A 26,459-nucleotide genomic window follows, 5' to 3' on the forward strand; every position below is an offset into this window, starting at 1 on the left:
TCTTCAGGAGAAATTCACACTGCCTCATTTAAAAAAACCAACAAAACGTCTAATAGCTGCTGCTGCTGCTGTTACAAGTAAAATTTATCCTATCTATTTGTACCTGTCAAAGTGTTAAGCGTGATGTTAAAGCTAGACAGGTATCCCTAATGAGTGGCCGGAGCTCTGGAGCACAATTGAACCTTCAAAAACTAAGTGTCTGTCTCTCTCTTCACTGCCTATAAAGGCAGCCTTCATAACCGTATTAGCTTAGATTTGATGCAGATTCAGACAGATAATCTTACTAAAAGCAGGGCAACTTCTGGGTGTACTGTAGAAAAAAACCTGCTTACTTACTTAATATATTAAGGAATTCGGTGGCAACCAATGAGCTTCTGTGATACAAACAGCTTCATTTTAAATTATCACCTATATTTTGAGAGCAGAATTCTGTCTGAGCCATGTATCATTTATCCTTAAAACCAGATGTTGGATCAGTTCACAGTTTTTGATGATGATGTAGGACAAATATATTGTTTGCTATCTAATGCCACATCATAATATTCTACTACGGTATATCACTACTCTTGCTGCATTTTACATAATCTTTTGTTTTTTCTTCCCAACTGTCACAAAAAATGAAAATGTTTCCTGTAAACTGCTTTCCTGGTTGAGGGAGGTCATCAGCAGTTAAAGTGAGCTCGGGAGACGCCAGTCCTTCAGCAGCCATAAATCAGAAAGCAACCACATGGGTCTTGGTTAATCCACCTGGACGTTATGAGGAATAAATGTTTACTAGAAGGAACTCTGCCACTCTGAATGGCAAAAAGCCCCCTTTCTTCTTCTTTACCCCAAAAGAACAATAGGAAGTGCTAACACTGAAACGAGTGAATAGCTGAAGCTGTACAAATACCTGCTTGTCCCGGTAAGCCAGGCCAGCCGGGAGTTCCCTTTTCGCCCTGAAATCCAGGTGTCCCGGGGCTTCCTTGCTGCCCTGGGGGGCCGACCAGTCCTGGCAAACCTGCGCAACAACGATGAATCATTGCTCATGAGTGTCCTTAAAACCGATAGCCCAAAACACGGACTTGGGCTACCTCCATTCTCCCAGGTAGCAATACGAAGGCTTTCCCCTCCTAATGTCATTGTATGACACTGCACCGCTCATCCAAGTGGAAGAAAACTAAAGAGAGCAAAGGTAGGAGAGGCAAGGTGTAGCAGAACGATTCATTACAAACTTCAGGTTTCTGACAACCTAAGAAATGCAGTGGGCTCCTCTGTGTTTGAGGAAATTATCATTTCCTTATTGAAATGATAATTTTACTTCTATTGCCACTTACAATAAGTGATTTCATTTATGTTCACCTCAGGTTCCTCTTCTGCTGCCATCTGTTTTGCCTTTCCAACTGGAAAGCTGATCGGACAAGGACTGTTTCCCAGTGAGGTACCTGCCGAAACTGCTCCAGTCTTGGCTGGAGTTTCTAAGCCCTATAATTATATGAGAAATGTGGAGCAACTGCTCTGAAAGAACATTTTCATGATCGTCCTGCAATAAGACATGTTCTTAAGCCCCGAGTTTATGATCCAGCCAGAGTCGAACCTGACTTCGGTTCCCCGGTACTCTTGTGCAGTCAGGCAACGAGCCTGGCTCAAAGGCTCCTGAGTAACTGGGGGTTACTGGGTCCTGGGGGATACTGACTTCATTTATGGCAGAAAACAGCACTAAAAAGCCCATCTCTTTGTGGTATTGAGACAGCATTAGAACACCCGAGTATGCCAGCAATACAACACTTTGACCAGACACATGATCGCTATAAAAAAGGTAAAACTGGTATGAAGCCAAGTTAAGTTTTTGGAATTTCCTCTTAAGTACTACCACGAGTTCCACATCCTTTTCACTGCTCTTTACCAACTTACAGCATGATCAACATATTAAAAAACTTAATGACTTTCTTTTGAGGGAAAAGATTTTTTGTCTTTCTCTTCTTAAACAGTTTTATTCTTTAGAGCATTAAAAAGAATATTTTACCTTCCTGTCCCACAGAGCCAGGGATACCCTGCGTGCCCTTGAGGCCTTCAATGCCAGGGAAACCAGGATCACCACCTTCGCCTTTTTGTCCTGTGCCGCCTCTTGTGCCTGGAAAACCACAAAAACAGTATATTCTTTTCATAATCTGTATACGACCCTAAGATAACAAGCATAATGTGAAGTTGGTTACTGAATGGGTCCTGGTCTTGCCGCATAAAAATATTCTTCTAGTCAGGGTGCTTGCATAATCTGGGAGTATCAGTAGTCATCTACAGCATGCTGGCCAAACCATCACTGAATTTGTTTTTAAAAGTACTCCCCAAATTATGTGGAATATCACTGATGTTCAAGTGTACTTCACGCGCAGGGAAATTTTAGTACATTACCTAACCAACCCAATCCAAAATTGACCTGACTGCTATCCCATCTTCCATCATCATGGCCTGATATTGTTCCTTTTGTCATCAATGGCAAAAAAATATATAGAAATGTTTACTGGAGTTGCACATGTTTGATGTTTACTGCTATAACTGTACTTTCAGTTGAAGCGGTAAACGTAGCACATACTCATTCCAACAAAGAAAAGATGAACCTCTTCAGGAGCTGTCATGAGAGCGCAGGTTCAACACCCACCGAAAGCCCACGGTAAGCTCCCCCTCCCTTCCTCTGTGGACTTTGGTATGTGAAAAGTAATGCATCCAGAGCAACTGTGAAATTAATACCTGTTAAGCCTGGCACACCAATGTCCCCTTTAAGGCCTGGCATTCCTGGTAAGTTTATAGTATCTCCCGGCTCACCTATTTTAAGCAAAAATGAACACATAAGCAGTAAGACTTTAATTTAAACCCTCTTTCCTGTTTTGAAGGAATTGCAACTTCTGAGGCAAAATTCAGTAATTATTATCTTTCTAGAATAAGAGAGGAATAAGTTAAAGAAAGAAAACGATAAAGTCTCTACAACAGCCGCCCTCCCTGCCATGGATGGATTTATCTGTAGACAGTACATGTTGCATGAATTTAACAGTATTAACCTTTTCACAGCCTCCCACATCTACAATATCATTCTGTAAGACTGTACGAAGACTCTTTAAGACTGAAGACCCCCTAAGACTCTTCAGAACTTAGTGTTGAACATTTGATGGGTAATGAATACAAAGAGTGCTCAGATCAGAGAACAAACTTACCTATTTCACCATGTGATCCAGGAGTACCAAAATGGCCTGAAGTTCCTGGAATGCCCTTTTCTCCCTATCATATGATTGAAAACAGGTATCAGTTAATGAGGGTAAGGATTTATTCAACCTTCCAAGCAGCACAATTTGGAAATACTGAAAAAAGGCTATTAAATTTACCATTTTTGAATTTCCGTAGTACTTTATAGAGTCATTTGGCTGAAATCAGTTAAACCAAACCAGTACAAACCAAGGGACAAGTGTGAAATTAAGAACATCCTATTACACATACATGGTAGTGAGTCCTTGTGCTGGTTTCGGCTGGGATAGAGTTGATTTTCTTCACAGTAGCTGGTATGGGGCTAGGTTTTGGATTTGTGCTGGAAACAGTGTTGATAACACAGGGATGTTTTCATTATTGCTGAGCAGTGCTTACACAAAGCCAAGGCCTTTGCTGCTTCTCCCCCCACCCCACCAGGGAGGAGGCTGGGGGCGCACAGGTAGTTGGGAAGGGACACAGCCAGGACAGCTGACCCCAACTGACCCAAGGGATATTCCAGACCATATGATGTCATGCTCGGCAATAAAACTAGGGGGAAGGTTGGCGGGGCTGCTGCTGCTTGGGGACTGGCTGGGCATCTGTTGGTTGGTGGTGAGCAATCATTTTCATTTGCATCACTTGTCTGCCTTGGGTTTTATTTCTCTCTCTTTTATTTGCCTTTTCATTACATTATTGTTATTACTATTTTATTTTATTTCAATTATTAAACTGTTCTTATCTCAACCCATGAGTTTTCTCACTTTTACCCTTCCAATTCTCTTCCCCCCATCCTCCTGCAGGGGGGAGTGAGCAAGCTGCTGTGTAGGGCTTAGATGCCAGCTGGCGTTAAACCACGACAGTCCTGCAGTCCTTGGTTAGGAAAAAGTCCTATTAAAATCTAAGGGCAAAGCTACCTGAGAAAGGAACGTAGTTTTTGGCTCTCTTAAATAAACTATGTCTGTGAGTTGACTGTCAGGCCTTTTTTAAGAGTTTATTTCTTCCAGTGTAACTTATTTTGCAGCCAAAGTGAATCATGGTGAATTACCCTCTAGGAGCTGAGATTCTTAGACGCGTCTCTTCTACTGTTAGATGAGTGACAGTGAGTAATTTTTGGCAGTGGTACCATCAGTCCTGGGAGAAAGGGAAGAGTAAGCCCAGCGCTGAGAATAATTGTACCAACAGCTACAGCAACAGGACCAAGGACCTAGAAGGAACTGTCTGGGTCCTCATCAGCAAAAAGCTGGCGCATGAAATCTGGATGTCTCCCAACAAGAAAAGAAAGGACTCTGCTTAATGAACGTTGGAGGGATTGAGCAAAAATATTTGATCTATCTATTCAATTTTTACTGCATTTCTATCTGTTCAGCACAATTTCAAGGGGTGAACGCCGCTCCCTAGAGAAGCTGAATGCTGGCACAAGGACACCCTTATTTCCCTCACGGGCATGAACTCACCCTGCCTCCGGTGCTGCCAGGGAAGCCTCTGATGCCAGGAGAGCCGGCTGGACCGGGGTACCCTTTCAGACCTGTCAGCCCTTTCGCACCGACGTCCCCTTTCACACCGGCCACGTAGCTGGGATGCCCAGGGGACCCTGGAGTTCCCGTCTTTCCGGGAACACCTGGCATTCCCTTGCTACCTGCAGGCGGGGAAGAAGAAAAATAAAGACTTAAACTGTTAGCGCTGGGAAGGCTGACACGCAGTTGCTTGCGTGCAAGAAGTTTTCCTGCTAGCACGGCACCATGATGCGCTAGTACAAAAAGGCAGCACACACACACGACATAACCCCACGCAGCTTTCCTCGGGGTTGGCTCCATGAAATGCAGCCGGGAGCTCAGCTTTCGCTGTCGGAGACTTTGCTGGGGGGGCTGCAGCGCAGTGGTACGACGAGTGGGGAATATTTAATATGGTAACTGATAAAGGACACCGATCCATAGTCCTGAATGTGCTTGCTTTGTTTTGCTGTAACCACTGACCTTTTAAGCCAAAGAATCCCTTCGTGCCCCTTTCTCCAACGTCTCCTTTTTCACCTTTAACTTCCAACATCAGGCTGGGCTTGAGCTTTGGGGGTTCTCCCGGGGGGCCTTGATCCCCACGGTCACCTAAAGGGTAAAAAACCCGACCATGTTACAAAAAGCTAGTCAGCGGCCCTGTGTTGGGAAAAGTGAACAGAAGAGTGAATTTAGCAAAAAGGGATTAATAGATAATCTTGCACAAGCTATGGAAAATCCACTTGCATAAAAAGTTACCTGTGTCAATACAACGTGTCAGCAGAACAGTCAAGCATAAGAAAACACAAAAACTGAGTTAAATTTTTGTACATATGACCCTGGGGAGCTGGACCCAGACTCCTCTGTGACAGATAATTTACCTCCCAGCAGATCACTTAGGTGTCATGTGTTTATAACAAAACGAAAATGCACAATGGAGAAAGCACAGAAAAGTAGGTTACTTCCCCTGAAAGGGAAACTCTCAGTCAAAAAGCCTTGGGCGAAAGAAAGTGTTTGGATTTGTTACCAGTTATTTTCTTGATTTGAAGGTTAGTAGTGACATCAGTAAATAACATCCTGAAGAAAGGACCCAAATAGACTGTATGACTCTCTAGTTCTTTGTGGGATGCAGAGACAGGCCAGCCACCCAGACCTGTCTCCTACGATCATGCACTGTCTTGGACTTCTTCACCAAGAAGTAGATTTGCACTTCTCTTCACAGGGCTGTTTTCACACTTGCCTTTTGCTCAGACCTCCCCTGAATTACTGGCAGCACTGTTTTGCAGCCTTTGAACTGCAGACTGCTTTTTCTTAAGTACCTATCTCAGGGTCCCTAGAAAGAACATTTCGGCCTTGTGGTAAAGCATGTATTTAAAGATAATTGTATGCAAAGAGAGGACTGAGTTAGAGTTTTCATTTCACTGATGATATCAGCTGATATGTTTCTGACTTTTAACTACTTAATTGCCTGGTTTTCTGAATATTTCAGTGCCTTTACAGTGCAACTGGAGCAAAATCTGAGTCTTTTCCCCCAAACACCTTATGCTTCTTGGGAAAAGGCCCTGTTGAGTTCTGTACATGCCCAGAGGTGCCACTATCTGAGCTCAGCTGAATAATGAGATGTCTGTCTCCAACCTTAAACGTATAAAGATTTACAAAGAAGTAACCTTTCCCTGAGCCTAAAATCCAGGCCTCTCAGCCAGAGGCCCATGTGTGAAATCGGTGGAGGAATGTGGAGGAGCTAAATATACCATGTGAAAAATGTGTCATCCTTGTCTTTGCGTCCTTGTAAAATAGTCCTCCAGATGTGAAAAGCAAACACACTGGTACCATCCATAAGCAAATACCTTTAAAGCCGCGTGCACCCTCTGAGCCTTTATCGCCCTGAGCCCCCGGCGGGCCAAATTCTCCTTTGATTCCCTTGATGCCCGGTCTTCCTTTTAGGCCTGTCATGCCTTTGAAACCATCGATGCCAGATGAACCTTTTAAGCCTTGAAAGAAAGAACGGGAAGAGAACTGTTACCTCACTCAGATTTCTGCAAACTAAGTCAATATTAACCAGCAACACATGACTAAAACGGTATGAAAACTCCAGTGCAGCAAGCAGTACCTATTTTTTGGGGTGCCGTGATGCCTAGGGCAATCTGCAGCTCTAGATCAGGCACCCAAGCTCTCCGAGAGGTAGAGAAGGGCAGGGGTACCCTGAACTGCCTCAGCTGGCCAAGAGGAGATGTTGTGGAGGTGACCAGAACTTCGTGTCTTCTTCTGAAAGATCAGCTCAACCCCCCTCCTACGGACGAGCTAGAGAAAGGCACCTAGTTCTGCACAAGGTCTGTAGTCAGTCCGTTCTTCTACGTGTAGAGATACAAACCAAGTTTCTACGACAGCCTGGCCCTTTCTCACCAAAAATTCCTGTGCTCCTCTTTTCTAAAGAAGAGCACGCTGTTTTACACGGGTCATGCTAACAAAGAGATCTTCATTCCTCCCAAGTGAGAGCTGATCAGTACTCCAGAGTTGTCCAAGGAATAAAGTCCTATCTTTCCAACTGATGGAATTGCAACATGCATTTTTAGGCATTCGCCCCCTCTTTGCGTTTAACTTGGCTTCAGTGGATTGGAATCCTGTTGAAACTCCCTGCACGATGTAGACAACTTGCATTATACATAGCATTTTCGTGGCTGGCAAGAGAGAATCTCACCTTCTCTATATGTAAGATTAGTATCCTGGTAAAAGTAAACATTGAGGTCTTGTGTCTGGCATTGCTCAGTGCACAACTGCCAGCTTTAAAAAACTTTCAAGCAAAGGTTTGGAGAAACATCTCTTCAGTTTCCCTGAGAGCCAGTGGGACTGGGACAAGGGAAGAACTTTTGGAGAGAGAAAAGAGTAAATACTGTATATTTTTTAAAAGGAGAAATAAAACAGCCATTGCCTTTCTAAATAGGGCTGCATGTCACAAGCTAGCATTTTGCCAAGCACAACACAGAGGAAAACAGACAGTGATTTTGGAATATATTAGGCACACAACCCTAATTCTTCTGTTTTAAACAGAGGTAGCCCAGCAGAGAACACGTCCTGTTCATCTCAGCACAGAACAGCTGTAAGCAACGTTAGTTTTTTTTCAAAGCAACTGTCCAGAGCTCACCTTTATCTCCTGGAAAGCCAGCCAGTCCGCTTATGCCGGGGGGACCAGTCACGCCAGGTATACCTTGTAATCCCGGGTAACCCGTTTCACCTTTGTCACCGGACAGACCTTTCAGGCCCACGGGGCCGGGAAAACCTTGCTCACCATCTTCTCCCCTAGCACCAGGTGGACCTGCCGTGCGAACATGCCAACAGGGAGATTAAAAAGTGTTTGGACACACATGATAATTTCATACAAAGTAGCTCAAGAGGGAGAAAACTGCTATCCCACCAGCTTCATGTTGAGGGGGAGGGAAATAAGGATTTTTTTTTTTTTTTTTTTTCCAGAAAAGAATCGCAGAAATGATTATAAAGACAAAGCAGCTCATCAATGCAAACCAGTCCACTACCAGCTTGGTTCTGTACCCACTCCCAACAGGACCTTCTCCTCTTTGAATTAAGCCCCTTTTCCATAAGACTCCTCCCGTTCGGTAGCTCCCTTCTCCCAGTCTGCCACCAGCAAGCTCTGACCTGGCTTGGTAGGTGGCTATGGAAGGAAAAGCAGCAGCTCTACTAGCGAGGACCACCACCACCCCTACCTCCCACCTGCGATACCAGCACAATTTGCAATTGCAGCGTCTGCACTATTACTGTCATCTCCCCGGCTGGGAATTAAAGCGTGGCACGTGCCACAACCCCAAGCGTAACTTCCCGCTGTGGAAACCATACGGTTGCCGTGCCACGGAGCGCTGGCAGGAGGAGTGACGCAGGACCGCGGTATTTCCTCACCAACAGGTCCTCGAGAGCCAGGCCTGCCATCTGGCCCAGAGTTTCCTGGTGCCCCTGGGAATCCACGTGTTCCTGGTGTTCCTGGCAGTCCCATCAAGCCAGGGAGACCTTGCGGCCCTGGATCTCCTTTGGGTCCTGGCAAACCTGGGTTACCATCCGCTCCTAAAATACCATAATCATGCATTAGAGAGCGTAAATATCTAGAGAGCCGATTACTACATATCACTTCTGTGTGTGCACTGGTCCTTCAGGGTATGTTCTTCCTCTGAAAATTCAGTAAGAACAGGAAAAGCAAATTAAAAGACTGCTCATTAGTTTTAAAATAATTGACATTACCAGTACTGATCTCGTTAGTTGCATCGGAAAGGTTGACTGGCTCCTTCAAATGAATGGAAACAATTTGGCACCAGGTGGATATAGATGGAACAGGTCTCTTCCACTTTTAACCCCAATAATTCTGTAATTCCTGACCTCTCTCTCTATCACATACATCTTTGTAAGAATCAAATCAAGGAGGTGACTGAACCACTGAAGTAATGCTCTCTATCTTTTCTAAAATGTGATGGGCAGGAATGGGAACATTTAAGGCAGACAGTGGGTTCTGGGTTTGTGGTGTTCAGAAATTTTCAAGTAAGGTCGTTACAAGGCATTGTTACAAGATTCATACAAATTCCTAAGCAAAAAGGCCCTGATTCTACATGACAGTGCACTGGGTGAAAATTTACATCTCTACAATGTAAGAGCAAAGGGGGTGTCAAGATTTAAAAGGTAATGCCTGCTTTGCATTCAGATTGGAGAAGCAGCAGCATACAAGACCTCAAAAGTACACGGCACTTAAAATCCAGGCCAAGTGAATCTGCTTCTCTTTATTCAGGTTTTACATCAGTGTAGGTCCATTGGCTTGATGGCAGTTAGGTGTGCTTTATAACTGAGGTCACATAAGGTGAGTTTTCTCAATGACAGAATAGAGGCTTTAGTTCTCTGTTCGGAAGGGCTAGTAGTTTAAGTGGCATAGATAATATCAAGGAATCACTAGCTACTTCACATAAAACTAAAAGAAAAAAAAAAGACTCATACAAAAATTCACATGCTTTTTTTGGAGCCATTCTGTCAGAACTAAAATAAACCAAGATCAGACAAACTAGTAGTGCTTTTTCTTTTCACTGTACTTATTATTACTGAAAACTACAGAAATGCTTAGAAAGAAGGCACAAAGTCACACAATTTTTTTTCCTTTTCAATCCATGTTTTACCTTGAATTTCTTCCCCTTTTCAGAGGTGTTAGTGATGTCTTCTGTCTTTTCTCAAACTTGCCAAGTGCCACAGAGCTGCCTTCATCCCTTTCCTTCACTCGGGGGCTCTACTAAAGGTGAAACCAGCTCTCCCCACTTCAAATAACTCACATAAGATGATACTCTTATTTTCTTTTTTAATTTGTATTGAAAATCATGAGAAGAGTCTCCAAACCACACTCCTGTGATACAGCTCCTTGCTTTGAGTTAGTCACTCAGTTACTACTCCTTTCTCACTTCCACAACAGGGCAAGGGGGGTAATCAGCAGTCCTAAATTTAACTATGTGTCTAAATGCTATTGAAATGGTGTAGCAGGGGATGCTTAATTCCCACATGTGCTTTTGAAAGCCCTCTACAGAATTCAGAGTAACAAACTCAGATTTTGTAGAGAAGCTATGGTTTTCTATAGGGAGTTTAGCATGTTTTTTAACCTCTGTGAAATAATGAAATAAAATGAACACCCCGAAGTTATGAATAAGTATATAATGTTATCTTTTTCTTGTTTCTGAGTGCCCAAAGACTGACCAGGTAAAATGGCTTATCAACATTTACTAAACACTATGTCCTCCTACTTAAAATTTACGAATTCTGCACTACTGCAATTTGCTATTCTGCAAAGCCATGTATTATCCAAACATCTTCTGGCATGGGAAACCATCTCAGTAGTACACAGTACGTAAGTGAAAAGTCAGGATAACAACTACAGCACCATTCCCTTAACTACAGTGTGAAAAATTAACAGTACACCTGAACACAAGAAAGATGAGCAAAATCTGGTTCTCTGGTATCCTACTGTAGCCGATTCCATGCAGTGCAATGTGAAGGAGCGCTGGTCATAAGCAATGGATCTCCACAAGGTGTTTGGAGGTGCCAGGCATATTGGTAACAGTTGAGGTAGATGGGGAAGGGATGGGAGATCGTCAGGCACTGGGATTTGATGCTGGGGTCACCAGTACCTCCAACGCGTCCTAACACGGTCTCTTACTGCTCTCACATCTCTATAACTTGGCTACGTTTATATCACACTCTTACCCAAACATTTCTTTATTAGAAGTAGCTGTTACCTCTAGCTCCCGGTACTCCTTGATCTCCTGGCAGGCCTTTCAACCCTGGAAAGCCGGGGAGCCCGACATCCCCTCGGGAACCTGCTGCCGCTCCCAAAACGTCACCAGGAAAGCCCTTCGGTCCTGGCACTCCCGGAGCGCCGGGATTTCCTGGAAGGCCTGGGTGTCCCTGCAGTCCAGGCAGACCGCTGGGGCCCCTGTCTCCCCTGGGGCCAGTAAAACCTATAAATAAAACAGGGACTGGGCGTCACAGGGTTTGCTACAAATGTTGGAGTTCAAATCCTAGATACACCATCATAACGCTTCTTATATTATTGTAATTTGCAATTCAGTTTGTCATTTGTTCTTAGCAGAAACCTGTAGAATCAAACAAAGTCTTATATAAATGTTTTTAAACCACATAGCATTTATAAGAACATTTGACCAAACGTGGAAATCAGCAGGACTTACAGGTGACCCCTCAGGATACCTAGTGCCTGGGTGATGAAAGATCCCCAGCTCTGAGCACAGTTACTTCTGTGCAACTATTTTGTCACAGCTATTGCAGCATTTTATAAACGTCTTATTCTGCAAGGACAAAAAACCGGTTCCTATACACAAAAACCTGGTTTGATATGCAGCAGGGGTAAGACATTTCAGGGAGTCAAATTTAAAAGAATAAATCAGTGAATGCATATTGGTAAACTGGGAAGACCTGGGGGAGCTGCCCAGATGGGTCATCGCTGTTGCTGTTCCCCACACATCTGAAGGCACCAACGCCAGTCGCTTCACGCCCTCGATGGAGGAAGACCACCGTCCCCGTCCTCCACCCTCAGGTGAACGACCGGGAGGGCACAAGCTCCCCATACCACAAATGACAGGGGAAAGGCTTCTTGTGGACTGGGAAACTGGACCTGGACTGGAAGTTAAGTCCAAGCACCAGTGAAAGACAGTACGGAAGACTGCAGAAAATTGGTCTGAGTGCTGACCACCCTGTGGCCTGGGAGCCGTATGGCATGGGAGCCCTAATTTAGCTTTTAGAGCACTCTGCAGAGCTTAGCAGGGGAAGTACAAGTGCGTGGTCCTGCCCTACGCTGCACAGAGCCATGTTTTACAATGCATCCCTTGCCTGTTGACCAGGACACGCAACAACTCTCCTTTTGCCTTCTGTTTTGCTACTACAGATGCAGTAGATGAGCCTAGAGAATAATTTCAGGTCGTGTGCTGCCTTAGGGCAAAGCAGCACCTGGGCACTGGATTTGGGATAGTTTGCAGCACTTTGGTATCTGTGAGGATTTAGTACTTGGAAAAGAGATAGATGGAGAGAATTTCTAAAGAGCTCCTAAATTAAGATGCATCAATGGCTTCTGAATTGTGCTACAAAAAACCCTCAGTGCCCATTTCTCTGACCAAATTAACCTGGTCAGCCACAGCGAAGTGGTAGTTTCTGGCAGTAACTCTTGCTGGACTGACTGATGATCTGTGAACACACCCACTGCAGCTTATTACATGGGTATGCAGGAGCACTATTTTAGGCTCATCTGACTTACTATCTACAAACAGATCGACTATACATGCAATTAATTGATGTGTCTTGGACGTCCTGGAACACTGGAGAGATACAGAAGCCCTGAGATTTAATCTGTACCTATTATAGACTAGCATAAAATATGACAGGCACTGAACACTTGCAAACAATGTTTGGAAACACAGTCATCTAGAGGCAAGGTGAGTAGCTAGTACTCAGCCTTTGATATGTCCAGTATAATTTATACTAATGTTGGAAAAAGTCAAATAGAAATACTAATACTAGTATTTTCTTGCTTTCTGCATCATTATTCTGAATATATTCCATTTGGAATCTGAAGTATCTTGTTATTGAATTTCTTTATTTCTACATGAACTTAATGAATTTTTATTATCACATTTATAATTTTTCACTATAAAGTAGATTTTAAAAGGTTAGCATCTATGTTACTTTTCATCATTATAGAAGTTGCAGGAAATCCTTTTGGATTTGAAAAGTAGCAGTTTTGTATAATAGTTTATTGTTTGAATGTAGAAGGGAAGATAAGTCAAAAATGTATCTGGAATCAAGTTTTTGTGTTTCAGTGACTGTAGTGAAGAAGTCAAAAGTATATAAAGAATGACAAATTATTTCAACATACCTGGAGGACCTGGGAATCCTTCCCGACCTGGATCACCTCGTGTGCCATTTAGCCCTGGGTATCCCACTGGACCTGGATCACCTGGGAATCCTCTTGCACCTTTTGCACCTAAACAATATAAAAGAAAAGAAAGTAAGAAAGTGTGATCTGAACAAACAAAAGAGAAACGTGCATATAAGGTAAGAAAAGGTAGTGGTAAATATCATCATGATGTGTTTCTGGATGCAAAGATGAAACTTTTTCTTAAATTTCATGGGATTATACTGTAGCTCTTTAGCAGTATTCAAGATGCCAAGACATGGACCAAAAATCTAGGCTAAGTGCTCTTACAAACATGGATTAGCCTGACTTAAAGACTGACGATATGGAGACTACTAGGGTGAAAATAATTAGTCTCACAGACTTTTGGAGACTTTTAATATTTTGTAAATTAAGGTTTTTAGCTTAAGGTCAAAAGGCAATGCCGAAGAAGAACGCTCAACAGAAATGGGCATAGACAAGATGCTGTACGAGGGACAAATTTTTTCCCTTCCCTGCTATACTGATCACAGAACAAGAGCAGGCTGGTTTAGATAACCACAAAACAGAAATGTAGGGCTAAAGGTTAGATCTAATCATCCTAGAAACTGAATACAAATTAACTAGCCTACTTATTATATTTGTAACAGTACAGGTCTATAGCTTCAGTAGTAAAAGCAGCACTGTGCCCTGAAAAAGCGTTCCTCTGGCACTGATCTCATGTTCAGCTCCTGACAGGTAAAATGAGACCTTGCTTGCCTATGATGTAGTATTTGACATTTGGGTAAGTATTACTGTTTCTTAACATCTCAAAACCTGCAAGCATTTCGTAGGATTCTTTTGTTAATTCCCCCCCCCCCGCAACAGTTTTATTACATGAGTCTTGTTAATTCATTGTATTCCAAGATCAAGATTTTTTTTGTGAAGTTCTTTGAAAATAATTCCTGTGGAACACTTTGTTTCCCTACCTTCCCCAGCTCCTTGAACTCAAAATTTTAAGTTCCCAGCTCAGGCTTGAAGGTCAACAACACGCTTTCACATTTTAAGTGTTGTTGCTTAGCATCACCATGAGTTACAACTCATTTATTTATTACACCGAAAGCAAGTTTCTCTCCACCTCTAACTATGACAAACCAAGGAAAAGATCACTTGAATTTTGATACTTTTTTCTACTCTAGTTTTCTGAATTTCCATTATTTAACCATGATTTTTTGCAGTTTTAGCTGTTGTTTGTGAAGGGGAGAAGGAAACCTTTAAAAAGACCACAAATAAGGTGCACATAAACAGCCAATGCAGTGTGAATAGCATTTTCTCCATGCTGTACAGGACTATTGTTCTTTCCTTTATATGAACAATAACTTCTCAGAAAGCAATTAAAAGGAAAAATCCTAGGTTTTCAGGTCTCAAAAAATTCTAATGTGCCTCTTACCCAAATATCATCTTGGTCTTGTTTCCCATCTGTAATAACTGACTTTCATTCATTCTGTTCAGTATTGCACTAATTAAAAAGCCATGTTAGAGAAAGAAGGCAGCAGATGGAGAACGCAACCACTGCTTACCACACATTTCAGTAACTCATTATGCAATGTTAGCTGGTGTTAACACGTTGTGCCAAACAGTAGTAAGAAAAAGTTTTTATAGTAGGCCAATGTTTAGTTTGCAAGCACTTTAGCTGTACGTTTGAACCAGAAAACAACTTAAACATTTTATTCAACAGCAATCATGTAGGTCTTGAGACGACTGAATAACCAGGATGTAACTTAGGGTGGGCTGTGTACGTTGCCAGGAATTTCAAAGGAACACAAGGACATGAGGGTGTGAGACTATAAAAGATGACTCCTTGCTTGATATACAGGGTGCCATCAGCACCAAGGACACTGAGAGACCTGATTGTCTATAGCAGAGCTCCATCTGGGCTGAAAAGAAGGCAGGAAATCTTGTGGACAAAACCACATCACTCTAAGCAGACAATGAAAATAGTGTAAAGGAGGTGTTGGTGTTTTTGTGTCAATCCAGAGAATGTGGGTAGGAATGATGCTCCAGGAAAGTAGTTTGACACAGCTACAGCAACAAGAAGCTGCGACAAGTTGTAAACCGTGTCCTGTTCCTCCTGGGTTTCCAGCTCCCAAACTGCCTCACGTTGAAAGGTGGCTACAGACAGAGTTCTGCACTGGGCTCAGCAAGGGGCCTTTTCCAGTTTTTGGAGGGAAAGGATGCAAAACAAATCTTAAAATTACTGAAACACATAAGCTGACAAAGACAGAGAAAGATTTGTTAAAGAGCTAACCAAGAGTACAAAATACAAAACACACAAAAACAGCATCACTTGTGTTACAGCAGTCTTACAGCTAGGAGTTAAATCCGACTGTATTCACTGAAAGAAAAACCTTCAAGCTCAAATGAATGAAAGAGTAAATAAATCACACTTAGAAAAAAATTACAAAGATGGCAAAGAAAACAACCTTCAGAAGCATTGATTCTAACAACAAACTAAGGCGTTAGGACTAAGGAAAGATAGGTCAGAGATACGCATCACCTTTCAACAGAGATAAAATGTTCCCTTTTAAGATCCATTAGTCTGTGATAAATCAGTCCATCAATCCATGCATGCCATAATAGACCTTGTGCTGGAAAAAAAAGGGCTCGACCTTAAAATTTATAGTCCAGCTGTCTGACCTTGGCTAAAGCACAGGGGGCACAGGAACGGGCATCAAGAATTTTACATTTCTCAAACTCTGAAGGACCCAGTCATGTTTTTTGTCAGTACTTTTACCAGCTGGCAATGAGAAGGATTTACTAAGAAACAGCTTTATTGCTTAGGCTGGGAGTACATAAGCTTATAGGAACTACCAGTGCTGGTCAGAGGTTCCCTCTTCAAGGTCAATCGTTATGACCACTCATCACGCCTGTTTGTGTTTCTCTCGATGCCATCCCACACAGTCCTTCAGACCCTGTCCCCACCTCCTCTTCCTCTTCCTTTTGGGAGGAGGTGGGGAACCCTCAGTGCTGGGCCACCGGGAAGACCCAGGATCACCAGAAGGTCCCTCCGGGCTAGGGTGGACCAGCTCCGCAAGGAAGGCACGCGTGGCTACAGGCAGCGCAACTGCATTGCATCAGACACGACACTGAGCCGCGTTAAAGACTTTAGGCTCACACTTGCTGAAAGCACTCTGTGTAATGCACAGGAGGAATAGTAAGAAGGATGTGCCAGAGTCCTCCGTTGCAGCCTTTTATCACCCTGCTCTCAGGGTTTTCCTTGTGAGGTGTCCAGTCAGCTCTGAGAGACCTTGGTACACCCTCTACCAATAAACTTGTAGACTCTCTCTGTATACTCTCACTTACTTGCATGTGGAGAGTAGCAAACGGGCTGTCCTTTCTGTCTTCTGTTTCATGGCTGCCGCTCATTAGCAAAGGCAGAAATAGCTCCAGAATGGTGCAGCCACCTGGGCTGCAGGCTGGTTAGATCCCTCTGCCAGCTTCAAGTTAATGCTCCCCTCCATTGTCATTTCTAAAACTCGCTGCCTGCTGAGGCTCAACCTTAATCGACCTTGCAAGATCTCCCTCAAAACGTAGCATATGTGGGAAACAAAAGCGAAGGCAAAACGTCACCTGTGGCTCCTGGCAGTCCTGGCTTGCCTTGGGATCCCTTTGGTGGCCTCACGCAGCCCGCGCCTGCAAACAAAGAGCGTTATTTGCACCATACGTGCTCATGTGATGCCTCTCATCAGCTCTGCACCTGCAGTTGAGACAACAGTGTTAAAGTAGGTGAATGAAGTTAACAGGCAAAACCCTAATTTGAAACAGGTTTTATTCTTCATTAAAAAACCCAATTGGTCATGGGTGGCATTTTCAGGGGAGCACTCAAGCTGAGCTCCACCTCAAGAGCTGCTCTTCTGCCTGTTTTACAGGGGCTATAGTGGCTGCTCTGGTTAGACTGGCATGGGAAGGGCAGCCCACCCTCGTCGATGACTGTATTTTTCAGAATAAGAAAACCACTTTGTTTCCCTGTGGGCAGTTTATACCCCTGAAGCAATAAGTCAGATTTTGGTACAAATGAAGGGGTTTTTTTCTTTGTATGTCAAGTTGCACTGAAAATCTTCAAAGTTCTTCCTTAAAAGAAGTTGCTTGAATTTTCTTGGGCACCTAATTTCTGGGACTGTTGTTATAGATTGCATGGTAATCATTACTTTGTCACAATAAACACGCAGGAGCAATGAAATAAAGAACTTCTGAATTGCAAAGCTAAAAGTGTAGTAATTTTAGAATGTTCACTTTGATCAAATTACTTTTGAGCTATGTACAGTATATGCATGGTTATTTGTGACCTGAAGTTCAAACAGTTTACAATTGAGAGCATCCAAAGCAGTCATCACAAAGAAAGTATCAAGCCATAAGAGCAGCATAAGACGAAATATTAAAATATATTCAAGCCATTTGTAGGTACAGTACCTGACCATATTGGCTCGGTTCCATCTCCCCTAGAAAAGTCTTCAATGACCTGCCCACAGTCTACGAGCAAAGAATGGGAAAAGACAGTTATTATTTAAAAAAGAAAAATTGTAAAATGCTCTCAATTCTAACCAAAATGTCTATTACAACACCAGATAATGTATTCTCTTATGTATTATGCATACAGTCAACACAAACCATTTGCTATAACATACTGGAACTCTCTATCTGTATATTACTTAGATCCAGGCCTGAAACCTAGCCCTGTCAGAGTTAGGAGGCTGTGTCCCATGCACTCTGTAGGGTTGGCAGGTGTTTGTTCTGGCTGGAATATTCTGCCAGGCATCTCGACGTCGAGCAATAAAACTCCGAGCCTGAGCTCTTGTGAACATAGCCCTGGCATTCTTATACTGGAAGCGACTCGGAAAGCTGCAGAGATACTATGAAGAGCTCTGAAGGATGGACACATGATTTCCTCTGGTCAATTAAAAGTTTATGTTGGATGGGGAAGACCCAAGAAAACCACCTGTGAGTAGTGCAATGGCAGGACATTGCTCCATTGCCTCCAGCTGCTTGAAACCTGCTGGCACTGACATTCATTCATGCTCTTTCAATACCCGACACGAAACTACTGGGACTTCTGATGTATGCCTTTCTTTAAGATTTCTGCACGACTAATACAAGCAATCCCTTTTTACCCACACAACCCCCTCCAAACGCTGCCCTTTCCACAGTGCATCGTACAGATGCTGCACACAATTCGGTAACGATCCCCGTGGATTTGCTGTAAGGCAGGGATGTCTCTTACCAAGTTGGCCAGGCTCTCCTGGCAGGCCGGGCAGACCTGGAGGTCCCTGGGTTCCATCCTGTCCATGGTCACCTGGAGAACCCCGGTACCCTTTTGGACCAGGAAATCCTTCACCTGGTGGGCCGGCTTCTCCTGGAAAGCCCTTTGGGCCTAATTCACCTGGATAACCAGGATCGCCGGGCAAACCTCTGATACCGTCACCCTGCGGGAAGGGAAGAGAGGTGGTCACCCCGGCTTTGCTGAGAAACAAACAGAACTCAGACATTTGAACTGCTCTCATGAATAATGTCTTATGGGCAGCAACTCCTCAGGTGTCGCATCCCAGCTCTTTAAATCAACACTGCAAATAAAACTTATTTGAAATAGTCTGACTTTAATTTAGACCTCATGGCAGAAGAGGCATGAGAGAAGAACTCTTGGTGGGAGTGTTCCCCTAAATATGCTGGCCCATGAACGGCATACGGGCAAAACGAACCACTGCTGTGGAGAGGCTTATTGCCCTTTCTGAAAAGCTGTGAGTGGGGTTTGGGGAAACCACATGCATCGCTAGAGATGTTCTGGTGTGGCATTTACTTCTGAGACCTTGAGAAAAGCTGACATAAAATTGTGCCCAAATGGGCAGAGTTTTTTCTTTGTCTGTTCCTCTAGTGATATTTCTTCACCACTGAATCAACATCTTATGAACATCACTAAAAACATTTCCATCCTCAGAAGTAATATAAAGTACCATCTTTACTGGTAGTAAAAAGCACTGTGGTCCAGATTGAATGATATGGCTCTGGCCCATCTTCAAATATGACACAAGAGCTTCCCAGTGGTCCAAAACAGCATTTATGATGGACAATATGAATGCCTCTTGCAAGGTATTTAACTTTTTCTTTTGCTTACAGAAGGAGCTTAGAAAACAAACTAAAACTACTTGTCTAACTTCTAGATGGCTACGGTTAGTTAGGTGAGGTGCTATCAAGCATATATATGATGACACAATCTACATTTTGAGGTCATAAAATTGCAGGAAATTTTGCTTTTCTTTAACTCAGTCGTAACAAAGCTGTTGAAGTTCAGTCACACAGAATCTGAGACAATGCTAGGAGGAGTCACTAATAAACCACTAATTATCACAAACTAGCCAGTAATAACAAGCTGGCCTAAATAGGTTAGCTACTACTTAATTGTTTAAATAAAATGGAAATAAAAGTGAAAGACTGTTCTAAAAACCCTGAGAGTAAACCTGATATTTAATATATCAATACCAGCAAAGCCAGTCTAGGTTGTGCATCATTATCTGTGAGGGAAGGATAGCCTGGTGATCATAACCCCTCAGAATTAAATGCATTAGTGATTGAGTGTGGTAGAAATGATTTAGCTATATTTGCTACTTACCGGCAGGCCAGGCTGTCCTGGTAAACCATCTAATCCATCTCTGCCTGGGAAACCATCTTCACCTCTGATACCAGGCAGCCCGGGATCTCCTCGGATTCCTTTGGTGCCTAAAGAAGACCTTTCATTGTGAGACCAATCTCTCATATAACAGCCAAAAATAATAGCAAAATACACGTGATATGAATTTTTACTCTACCTTTAGTAGTTATGTGTAAAGAATCTCCCTTTTCTCCTTTTGGTCCAGGAAATCCATCCTGACCTGAAAATCCCTGGTGTTACATACATTGAAGAAAAAAAAGAAACAGAACCACTTAAGAAATAAGTATCAAGATATGCATTTCCACTGTCTTGCTAAAAAAAAAAAAAAAAAAAAAAAAGAAAAAAAAAGGGTCTCCTTAAATTTTACTGCCTTCCCGTTATTTTCTGTGAATTATTTCCTCTTCAGTAATCCCATTCTTGTGCCTGAATCTTTATTAATACGCTCTAACTAGGACCAAGGTGGATGTGGCATGGAAGGGGAGCTTCTACATGAGGATGGCACTGGCAGAGCTGTGGCTTACCAGGAGCTAGAGTCCTGCAGACGACTGCAGCTGCAGAACTGCATTGGAGAAAATGCGGTAAACTACTCAGCCTTAGCCACTAAAGAAAATGCTGTGAGCAACTCTTCAGCACCATGGAAACAGAACTCAGGGTTATATTTCATCAGTTTGACATATGCATCTTATGAGCAACAACCTTAAGTTACTACTGGAATTGTTACCCTTCTAGATTGTCAGATCATACTCAGTACTACAGCTGCTTGAAAGGGTTCTGCTGAGCGAGCTTTGTTTAAATGGACTTTGGATTATGTGGAAATCTTTTGCTCTTCCCCAAACATCCTATTTTCACCTCTGTCCTAGCAATTTTTGGCTTTCAGTATTTTCTAGATAGCAATCTGAAAGTTACTGAAGTGGCACAGAAGAAAAGAAACCATACTTTTCATTGTTTTTCCATGGAGAATAGCTTGGGGGTTTTTTCTAGTAGGCATATAAAACTACGCAATAAAGAAACAAGTATCTCACTTTTGCTCCAGGGTAGCCAGGATTACCATGTGGTCCTTGATCACCAGGTTCTCCTTTCCTCCCAGGCTGGCCAGGGGTTCCTGGAAAGCCAGGAGGGCCAGGGGGGCCAGTAGAGCCCCTTCTCATTTCATCACCCACAAGGCATTTACTGCAATCCCCTTCTTCGCCTAAAAAAAGGATTGGAAAGAGAAAAAAGAATGCTCTGTCACAACAAATAGACATTCAGCTGTATCCATTTTGTATATAGACTTGAGAATACTTGAGTAGTTTCTCAAATACTTCAGAAAAGTACTACTTTTTTTTTTCTTACAAGAAACTAACACAATGTTTCCTTGTTGTGTTAGCCCCAGATCAAATTCATCAGTCCCCAAGCATGTCATAGTTCAAGAAACTCAGACAGAATACAACGGGAGCTTTACACAATGTGTAACAGCAGATCATTGAACAAGTTATCAGTTATAACCTACCTTTAGGTCCTTTTGGTCCTCTTGGCCCAGGGTAACCCTGCGTGCCAAATCTACCTGGTACGCCCTCCCGTCCTTTTAATCCAAAGAGAGAACCTAGACGTTTAATTAAATAAAACCAGAAATTAATCTACTGAAGATTTCCTTTTCTTCTCTTTCCTCCCTATTCTTTCGAGCTGCACTGCATCTGCCCTTTTGTTTCCCCTAATGTCATTTACTGTCTAACCCAGCCTGTTGTTATCCACCCTCCGACCTCTTCCTCTCTCCCTCTTCTCACAGCTTCCCACACCCGTTCTCAGTACCTTCCCTCTGCTGTGGCAGATGATCCTTGCCATTCTTTGCGCTCTCTCACCCTGAATTCCTTTGCTCCTCTCCCTCAGCACAACGTACTTCATGGTACCACCGACTGCCTGCTCCGGATCATCTCCTGCACATCCTTTTCTCCTGTCCTGCTCCCGCACCGCAGCCTGGTGCTTTTCACAGAGGCACGGCACAGCACAGCACCGGTCAGAAGTGGCCTCTGGAGGCCACCCGGTCCAACCCTCCACTCAAAGCAGGGCCAACCTCAAAGTTATGGGAAGTTGCTCACAGCCTTGTCCAGCTGAGTATTGAACATCTCCAAAGATGGAGAGTCTACAACCTCTCTGGGCAACCTGTTCCAGTGCCTGACCACCCTCATGGTGAAAAAGGTTTTCCTAATACCTAAGCTGAACTTCCTCTGTTGCAGCTCGTGGCCATTGCGTCTTGCCCTGCTGCTGTGCTCCTTAGTGAAGCATCTGGTTCCCTTTTCCCTATGACCTCCCAAGAGGTAGGGGAAGATAGCAGTAAGATTCCCCTTAGCTTTCTCTTCTCCAGGCTAAGGAAGGAATCCAGCTCTCTCAGACACTCCTTGACACTCATATCCCCCCCCCCCCCCCCCCCCCCCCAAAACAGACCTTCTTTTCTTTCAGATGTTGCCAGAATGTCTAAAAACCATGGAAACCTGTCCTTCATTAATGAGCATACAACACTTCTCCCCTGTGTGTCCTCCCTGCCACCCATTTTGTTTCATTCCCTCAATCTACTTTCTCACTTTGCCTTGCCAACGCTATCTTTAAAATAAGCAAAGACGTTCCTGTGAGTTCCCATCATCTCTCTTCATGCACTTACCAGGGGATCCAGCAGGACCAGGCGGGCCACGGAGTCCTGGTGTGCCGTCCTTACCTGGAAACCCAGGCGGGCCCACCTGATAAGCGGGAGATCCCACTTCACCTTTTTTGCCTTTTGGTCCCATTTCTCCAGGTAAGCCTGGCTTATCGCCATCCGCTGAAACAGAACCAGGGAAGAAGGTCAGACCAATTTCTTAAAAACGCTGCTCAAAGAGCTGTAATGTAGCAGAAGGGAAAGTTCACACAACTGCATCTAACGTGCAAGGAAAATGGAGGTATTTAGCGTAGAGCAAAAAAGGTAACTGAACTTTTCACTTGAGCAAATCAACAGCAGTTACTGAAGCAAGGCTCTGTCATCATCTCCACTTCAGTTGCTTTGCCAGAGCCCCATCAAGGCCGAAGGAAAATGCTCCCCTCAGTTAGTTATCTACCACTCTGCGCTGCATATTCCATGGTCCACACATGCATCTCCCCCACCCTGACCCTGTTACGAGTTAAAAATTGCTATAAAGTTAAACTGTTGGAACACGTGTTGCTGGGATATTACCATCAGAGAACCCAGGAGGACCAGGCAGCCCACGATCTCCCTCCTCTCCGGGGTCTCCCTGCAGTCCAGAAACTCCTGGAAAGCCTGGATCGCCTCTTGCACCTGAAAGACATCCCCGGTTCCACAGAACACATGTTAGTGTGATGCTGTTTGTGATCCATAAGTACCGACTTATGATACACTGCAGATTGCTCAGTTCTTAAAAAGTAAACATTAGGAACTTCAAGGGCTTCAGAATATTAGAATTTACCATCATTTTTTAAAGGTAGCTTTAGAAATGCAAAAACCTGTAACCTCATGCTGCCTCAGCCTGAATAAAGAAATATATCTGAGAGATTTCTGTAAAGCCCAAATACCTGGGAGCTGAGCATGGCCTGTGACAGGAATGGTGTGGACCCACCAAGCCCAGGAGGAAGGAGCATCTCTCAGCTCTTACTAATATGCCGCTAGAGCTACACTGCTCCTGGGAAGCACGGAAGACCAGCTCTGTCAGGAGAACCCCTCCTTTCCCTGCAAGAAGCTGCCATTATAACAGAGGTACGATATGTGAGCTTTCCTCTGCTCCCCAGTACCAAAAACATCTGCTATTGCCTGCAGAAAGTATTGTGCTCTTGTCAAAGGTCAATGGTACTGGAGGACGTATGGCGTGTCCAGCCCTCCACTGGCTTCCTCTTCTCTCTACACAGTTTCTCCTGCTCCTACAAGCCCGGCAGGGTATTCGGGGTGATTTGAACAATGTTTTGAGCGTCTTGCTCCCTTTCTCTGGGAGGAAGGGAACCATTCATTGCTAGACTCTCTGGCTATCAAAACCAGTAAACTCAACCGAACGAGGACACAGGCTGGGGCAACGGCATGTAATCACCCTTGCTGTTTGCTGGCACCTTCCCTGGAATAATTTTGGCCTTGGCAAACTGATATCACCTTCTATGTGTTTCTAGTCTGGGCAGCCAGAGCCACCACAGCTCTGCAGGAGAGCTGACAGCGGGTGCTACGAGCCTAGTGAAAAGATCACACAGGAAATTTGTCAATTTAAAAAGGGGGAAAAAAAAATCCTCTTCTATTCCTCAAGGCTTTTTTAAAGTGTTTGGGTTTCTTTTTTTCTTTCTGAATATTAGATTATAAGAACGGTCTCTGCTGTGCTGCCATTGCTGCACTTTATCCAGGGTCCCTGAAACAGGACGCAGAAGACAGACTCTTCCATTCTTCCTTTCACTGGACAACGAAGTCACACACTTTTTTGCTTGTTTCTTCTCTGTGGACACAGGAATGCATGGATGCCTTTTGTGTAGCAATCCAGCTTCAGCAGGAGAGACAAAGAAACCACCTGCCTCCAAAAAGGTGATTGGGGCACTCTCTCGGAAAGCAATTATATCTTCTGGAACAGTTTAGCAAACAACAGCTTTTTGAGGAGTTGAATTCTCAGAATTTCATGCTTTTGATCTATGTAGATGGTAGTAAAATGCAGCTAAGATAAGCAATCTAAGCAAGGAAGACGTACCTTTCCTTGGGATGCTGGAAGGAAAATAGGAAATTGGTCCTGGAGGACCGATCTCGCCTGGCTCTCCCTGTTAACAGAAGTTGAAGTATCACATCTAAGCACATTATTCTAGAGAATTTCTTTTAAAATGGAAAGGTATGCCCATGAAACACAAAGAAACAGACTTTCAAAAGCACTGATGTGACTTTTAAGAAATCTTAGAGATTTCAAGTTAACAAACCACATAATCAGTTCTACAATGACAACAAACACAATTGTTATTACATGACAGAAAAGAAAAGAAAGCAAAATGACATCTGGTTTATTGCTTCTAGCAAATGAAAGTAAAGCAGTACCTTGTCTCCCCTAGGACCGTAGCCACCCAGTGGACCATCAAATCCTGGAAAACCCTGTAATACACATAAAAATGATTGACTTTTCCTTATCAGAGAGAGAATAAAATTATTTGGTCTGTAGCAGCTGGCTTCCTCTGATGTTAGTGTAAAAACTACACAACAGAGCTGAGCATTTTGTCTCTCTAGGGTGTAGTAATTCGGGCAATACCATTAATTCTCCTCGTGTTTTGAAGTTCCACCTTTCAGACCAAGCCTAACTGCTGTCAAAGGCCAGAGGGGTCCGCTGCGGCGCAGGCTGTCGCCCCTGGCAGCAGTGCAGGTAAAGAAGGAGCACCTACCCTCGCACCATCCATGGAGGCTGCGGGATAAACGAGTCTGAATCGTTACGAGTGGACATAGTTTCACTGGAATGCGAGCAGCGAAATAGCACCGAAGTGCATGGGTCCTTTTTGCTGTTTTCCAGGCGGCTGGAGCCTGTTTGGCCAAAGAGGCGTTCTCCAGCTGAGCGAGGAGAGCTTGGGACCAGCCCTGAAGGCACCTTCATCCAACTCTCCCACCCTCGGGCATGCCGTATCCCAGAGAAAATTTTCCATCCCTACCCCAGCAAATGTTATAATATTTAAGGTCCTGCCCGCTTCGTTCTTTTAAAAGGTTTGAAATCCAAAGCATGCGGATTAAAACACGTGTGGTAAAACTCGGTACATCCTACCACATGACAAGAGTATTTCAGCTGCTGGGGGTGCACAGAGAAAAGTGCAGATTTCAGTGATGCGGATACAGAAGAGATGATCTCTTCTGTGTGCTTTACTCAGCTCTTTGACAACTTTTGTTCTCTATAGAAAACGTTACTCTGGAAAAAGACTAGTGTTAACAAGGTGAGCTTTTAGTAAAAAACACAGTGGCCAGATCATCAACCAATACCAATTAACACAGTTTCACCAAAACCAGTAGGTTTGTATAATTCACACTAGTTAGATTATTAGCCAGCTTTTTTAAAATTCAGCATGTCCTGAGTTTGACAGTGGGAACAACTCCTACACAGAACTTGAATGTTAATAACCAGCTCTCTAAGTCACTTCCACAGTTTTGAAGTGCTACAAATACCACAGCTCTCAGCAAGACGCCACAAACTGGACCAAACGCTTCAGAGACCTTTCCATAATGGCAACTGTACATCACACCATCAGAAAAGGAGCCTCTTGAGTATCAGGTGTAAAATCTCTTTACACTAGGTGGAGCTGGTGGTCTAAAAGTGAAGCCAGCAGCTTCCTAATTAACTGCGACTTCATCTGTGTGCAGGCAGGACTTAGCCATTCTTCTTTCTTTCTTAAGAATCAAATCACTTGAAAATCAACAAAAAGAAGGTCGTTGTGAACAGCGCATCCAGCAGCTGTCCCCTCTCATACAGACGTTATACAATGATACTCCATCCAAACCAATGCACCTTCCACTAAAATGGTTGCCAAGATCCACCCTCGAGAAGGGGAAGCCACTGACCATTTCTGACTGGAGCATGAACCCACGTTAAGGTCAACCAGTGGGCTTTAATGGGTTTTGCATCAGCCTCTCCACGTACGTATTACTGATAACATATTCCCTTTCACACCACCAGGTTTTGTGATCAGACCGAAG

The 26,459-nt window shown here is 43.6% G+C and overlaps 1 protein-coding gene across 1 annotated transcript in view; it reads right to left on the reverse strand.

Moving 5' to 3' along the window:
• COL4A2 (collagen type IV alpha 2 chain) overlaps window positions 1-26,459 on the reverse strand; it is a 145,440-nt gene that overhangs the window by 12,101 nt on the left and 106,880 nt on the right. The window contains exons 17-38 of the mRNA XM_069770284.1: window positions 24,828-24,881; window positions 24,493-24,559; window positions 22,995-23,096; window positions 22,449-22,604; window positions 21,303-21,395; window positions 20,836-21,002; window positions 19,971-20,043; window positions 19,775-19,881; window positions 18,392-18,593; window positions 17,584-17,643; window positions 16,744-16,806; window positions 13,117-13,224; window positions 10,970-11,191; window positions 8,613-8,774; window positions 7,846-8,016; window positions 6,551-6,694; window positions 5,190-5,315; window positions 4,671-4,852; window positions 3,189-3,252; window positions 2,728-2,802; window positions 2,006-2,113; window positions 893-1,000 (exon numbers count right to left, since the gene is read on the reverse strand). Coding sequence (XP_069626385.1) covers window positions 893-1,000; window positions 2,006-2,113; window positions 2,728-2,802; window positions 3,189-3,252; window positions 4,671-4,852; window positions 5,190-5,315; window positions 6,551-6,694; window positions 7,846-8,016; window positions 8,613-8,774; window positions 10,970-11,191; window positions 13,117-13,224; window positions 16,744-16,806; window positions 17,584-17,643; window positions 18,392-18,593; window positions 19,775-19,881; window positions 19,971-20,043; window positions 20,836-21,002; window positions 21,303-21,395; window positions 22,449-22,604; window positions 22,995-23,096; window positions 24,493-24,559; window positions 24,828-24,881 — 2,614 coding nt within the window. The remainder of the gene's footprint in view (window positions 1-892; window positions 1,001-2,005; window positions 2,114-2,727; window positions 2,803-3,188; window positions 3,253-4,670; window positions 4,853-5,189; window positions 5,316-6,550; window positions 6,695-7,845; window positions 8,017-8,612; window positions 8,775-10,969; window positions 11,192-13,116; window positions 13,225-16,743; window positions 16,807-17,583; window positions 17,644-18,391; window positions 18,594-19,774; window positions 19,882-19,970; window positions 20,044-20,835; window positions 21,003-21,302; window positions 21,396-22,448; window positions 22,605-22,994; window positions 23,097-24,492; window positions 24,560-24,827; window positions 24,882-26,459) is intronic.

The sequence above is a fragment of the Haliaeetus albicilla genome, chromosome 25 (genome assembly GCF_947461875.1).
Source record: "Haliaeetus albicilla chromosome 25, bHalAlb1.1, whole genome shotgun sequence".
NCBI classification, from domain to species: Eukaryota; Metazoa; Chordata; class Aves; order Accipitriformes; family Accipitridae; genus Haliaeetus; species Haliaeetus albicilla.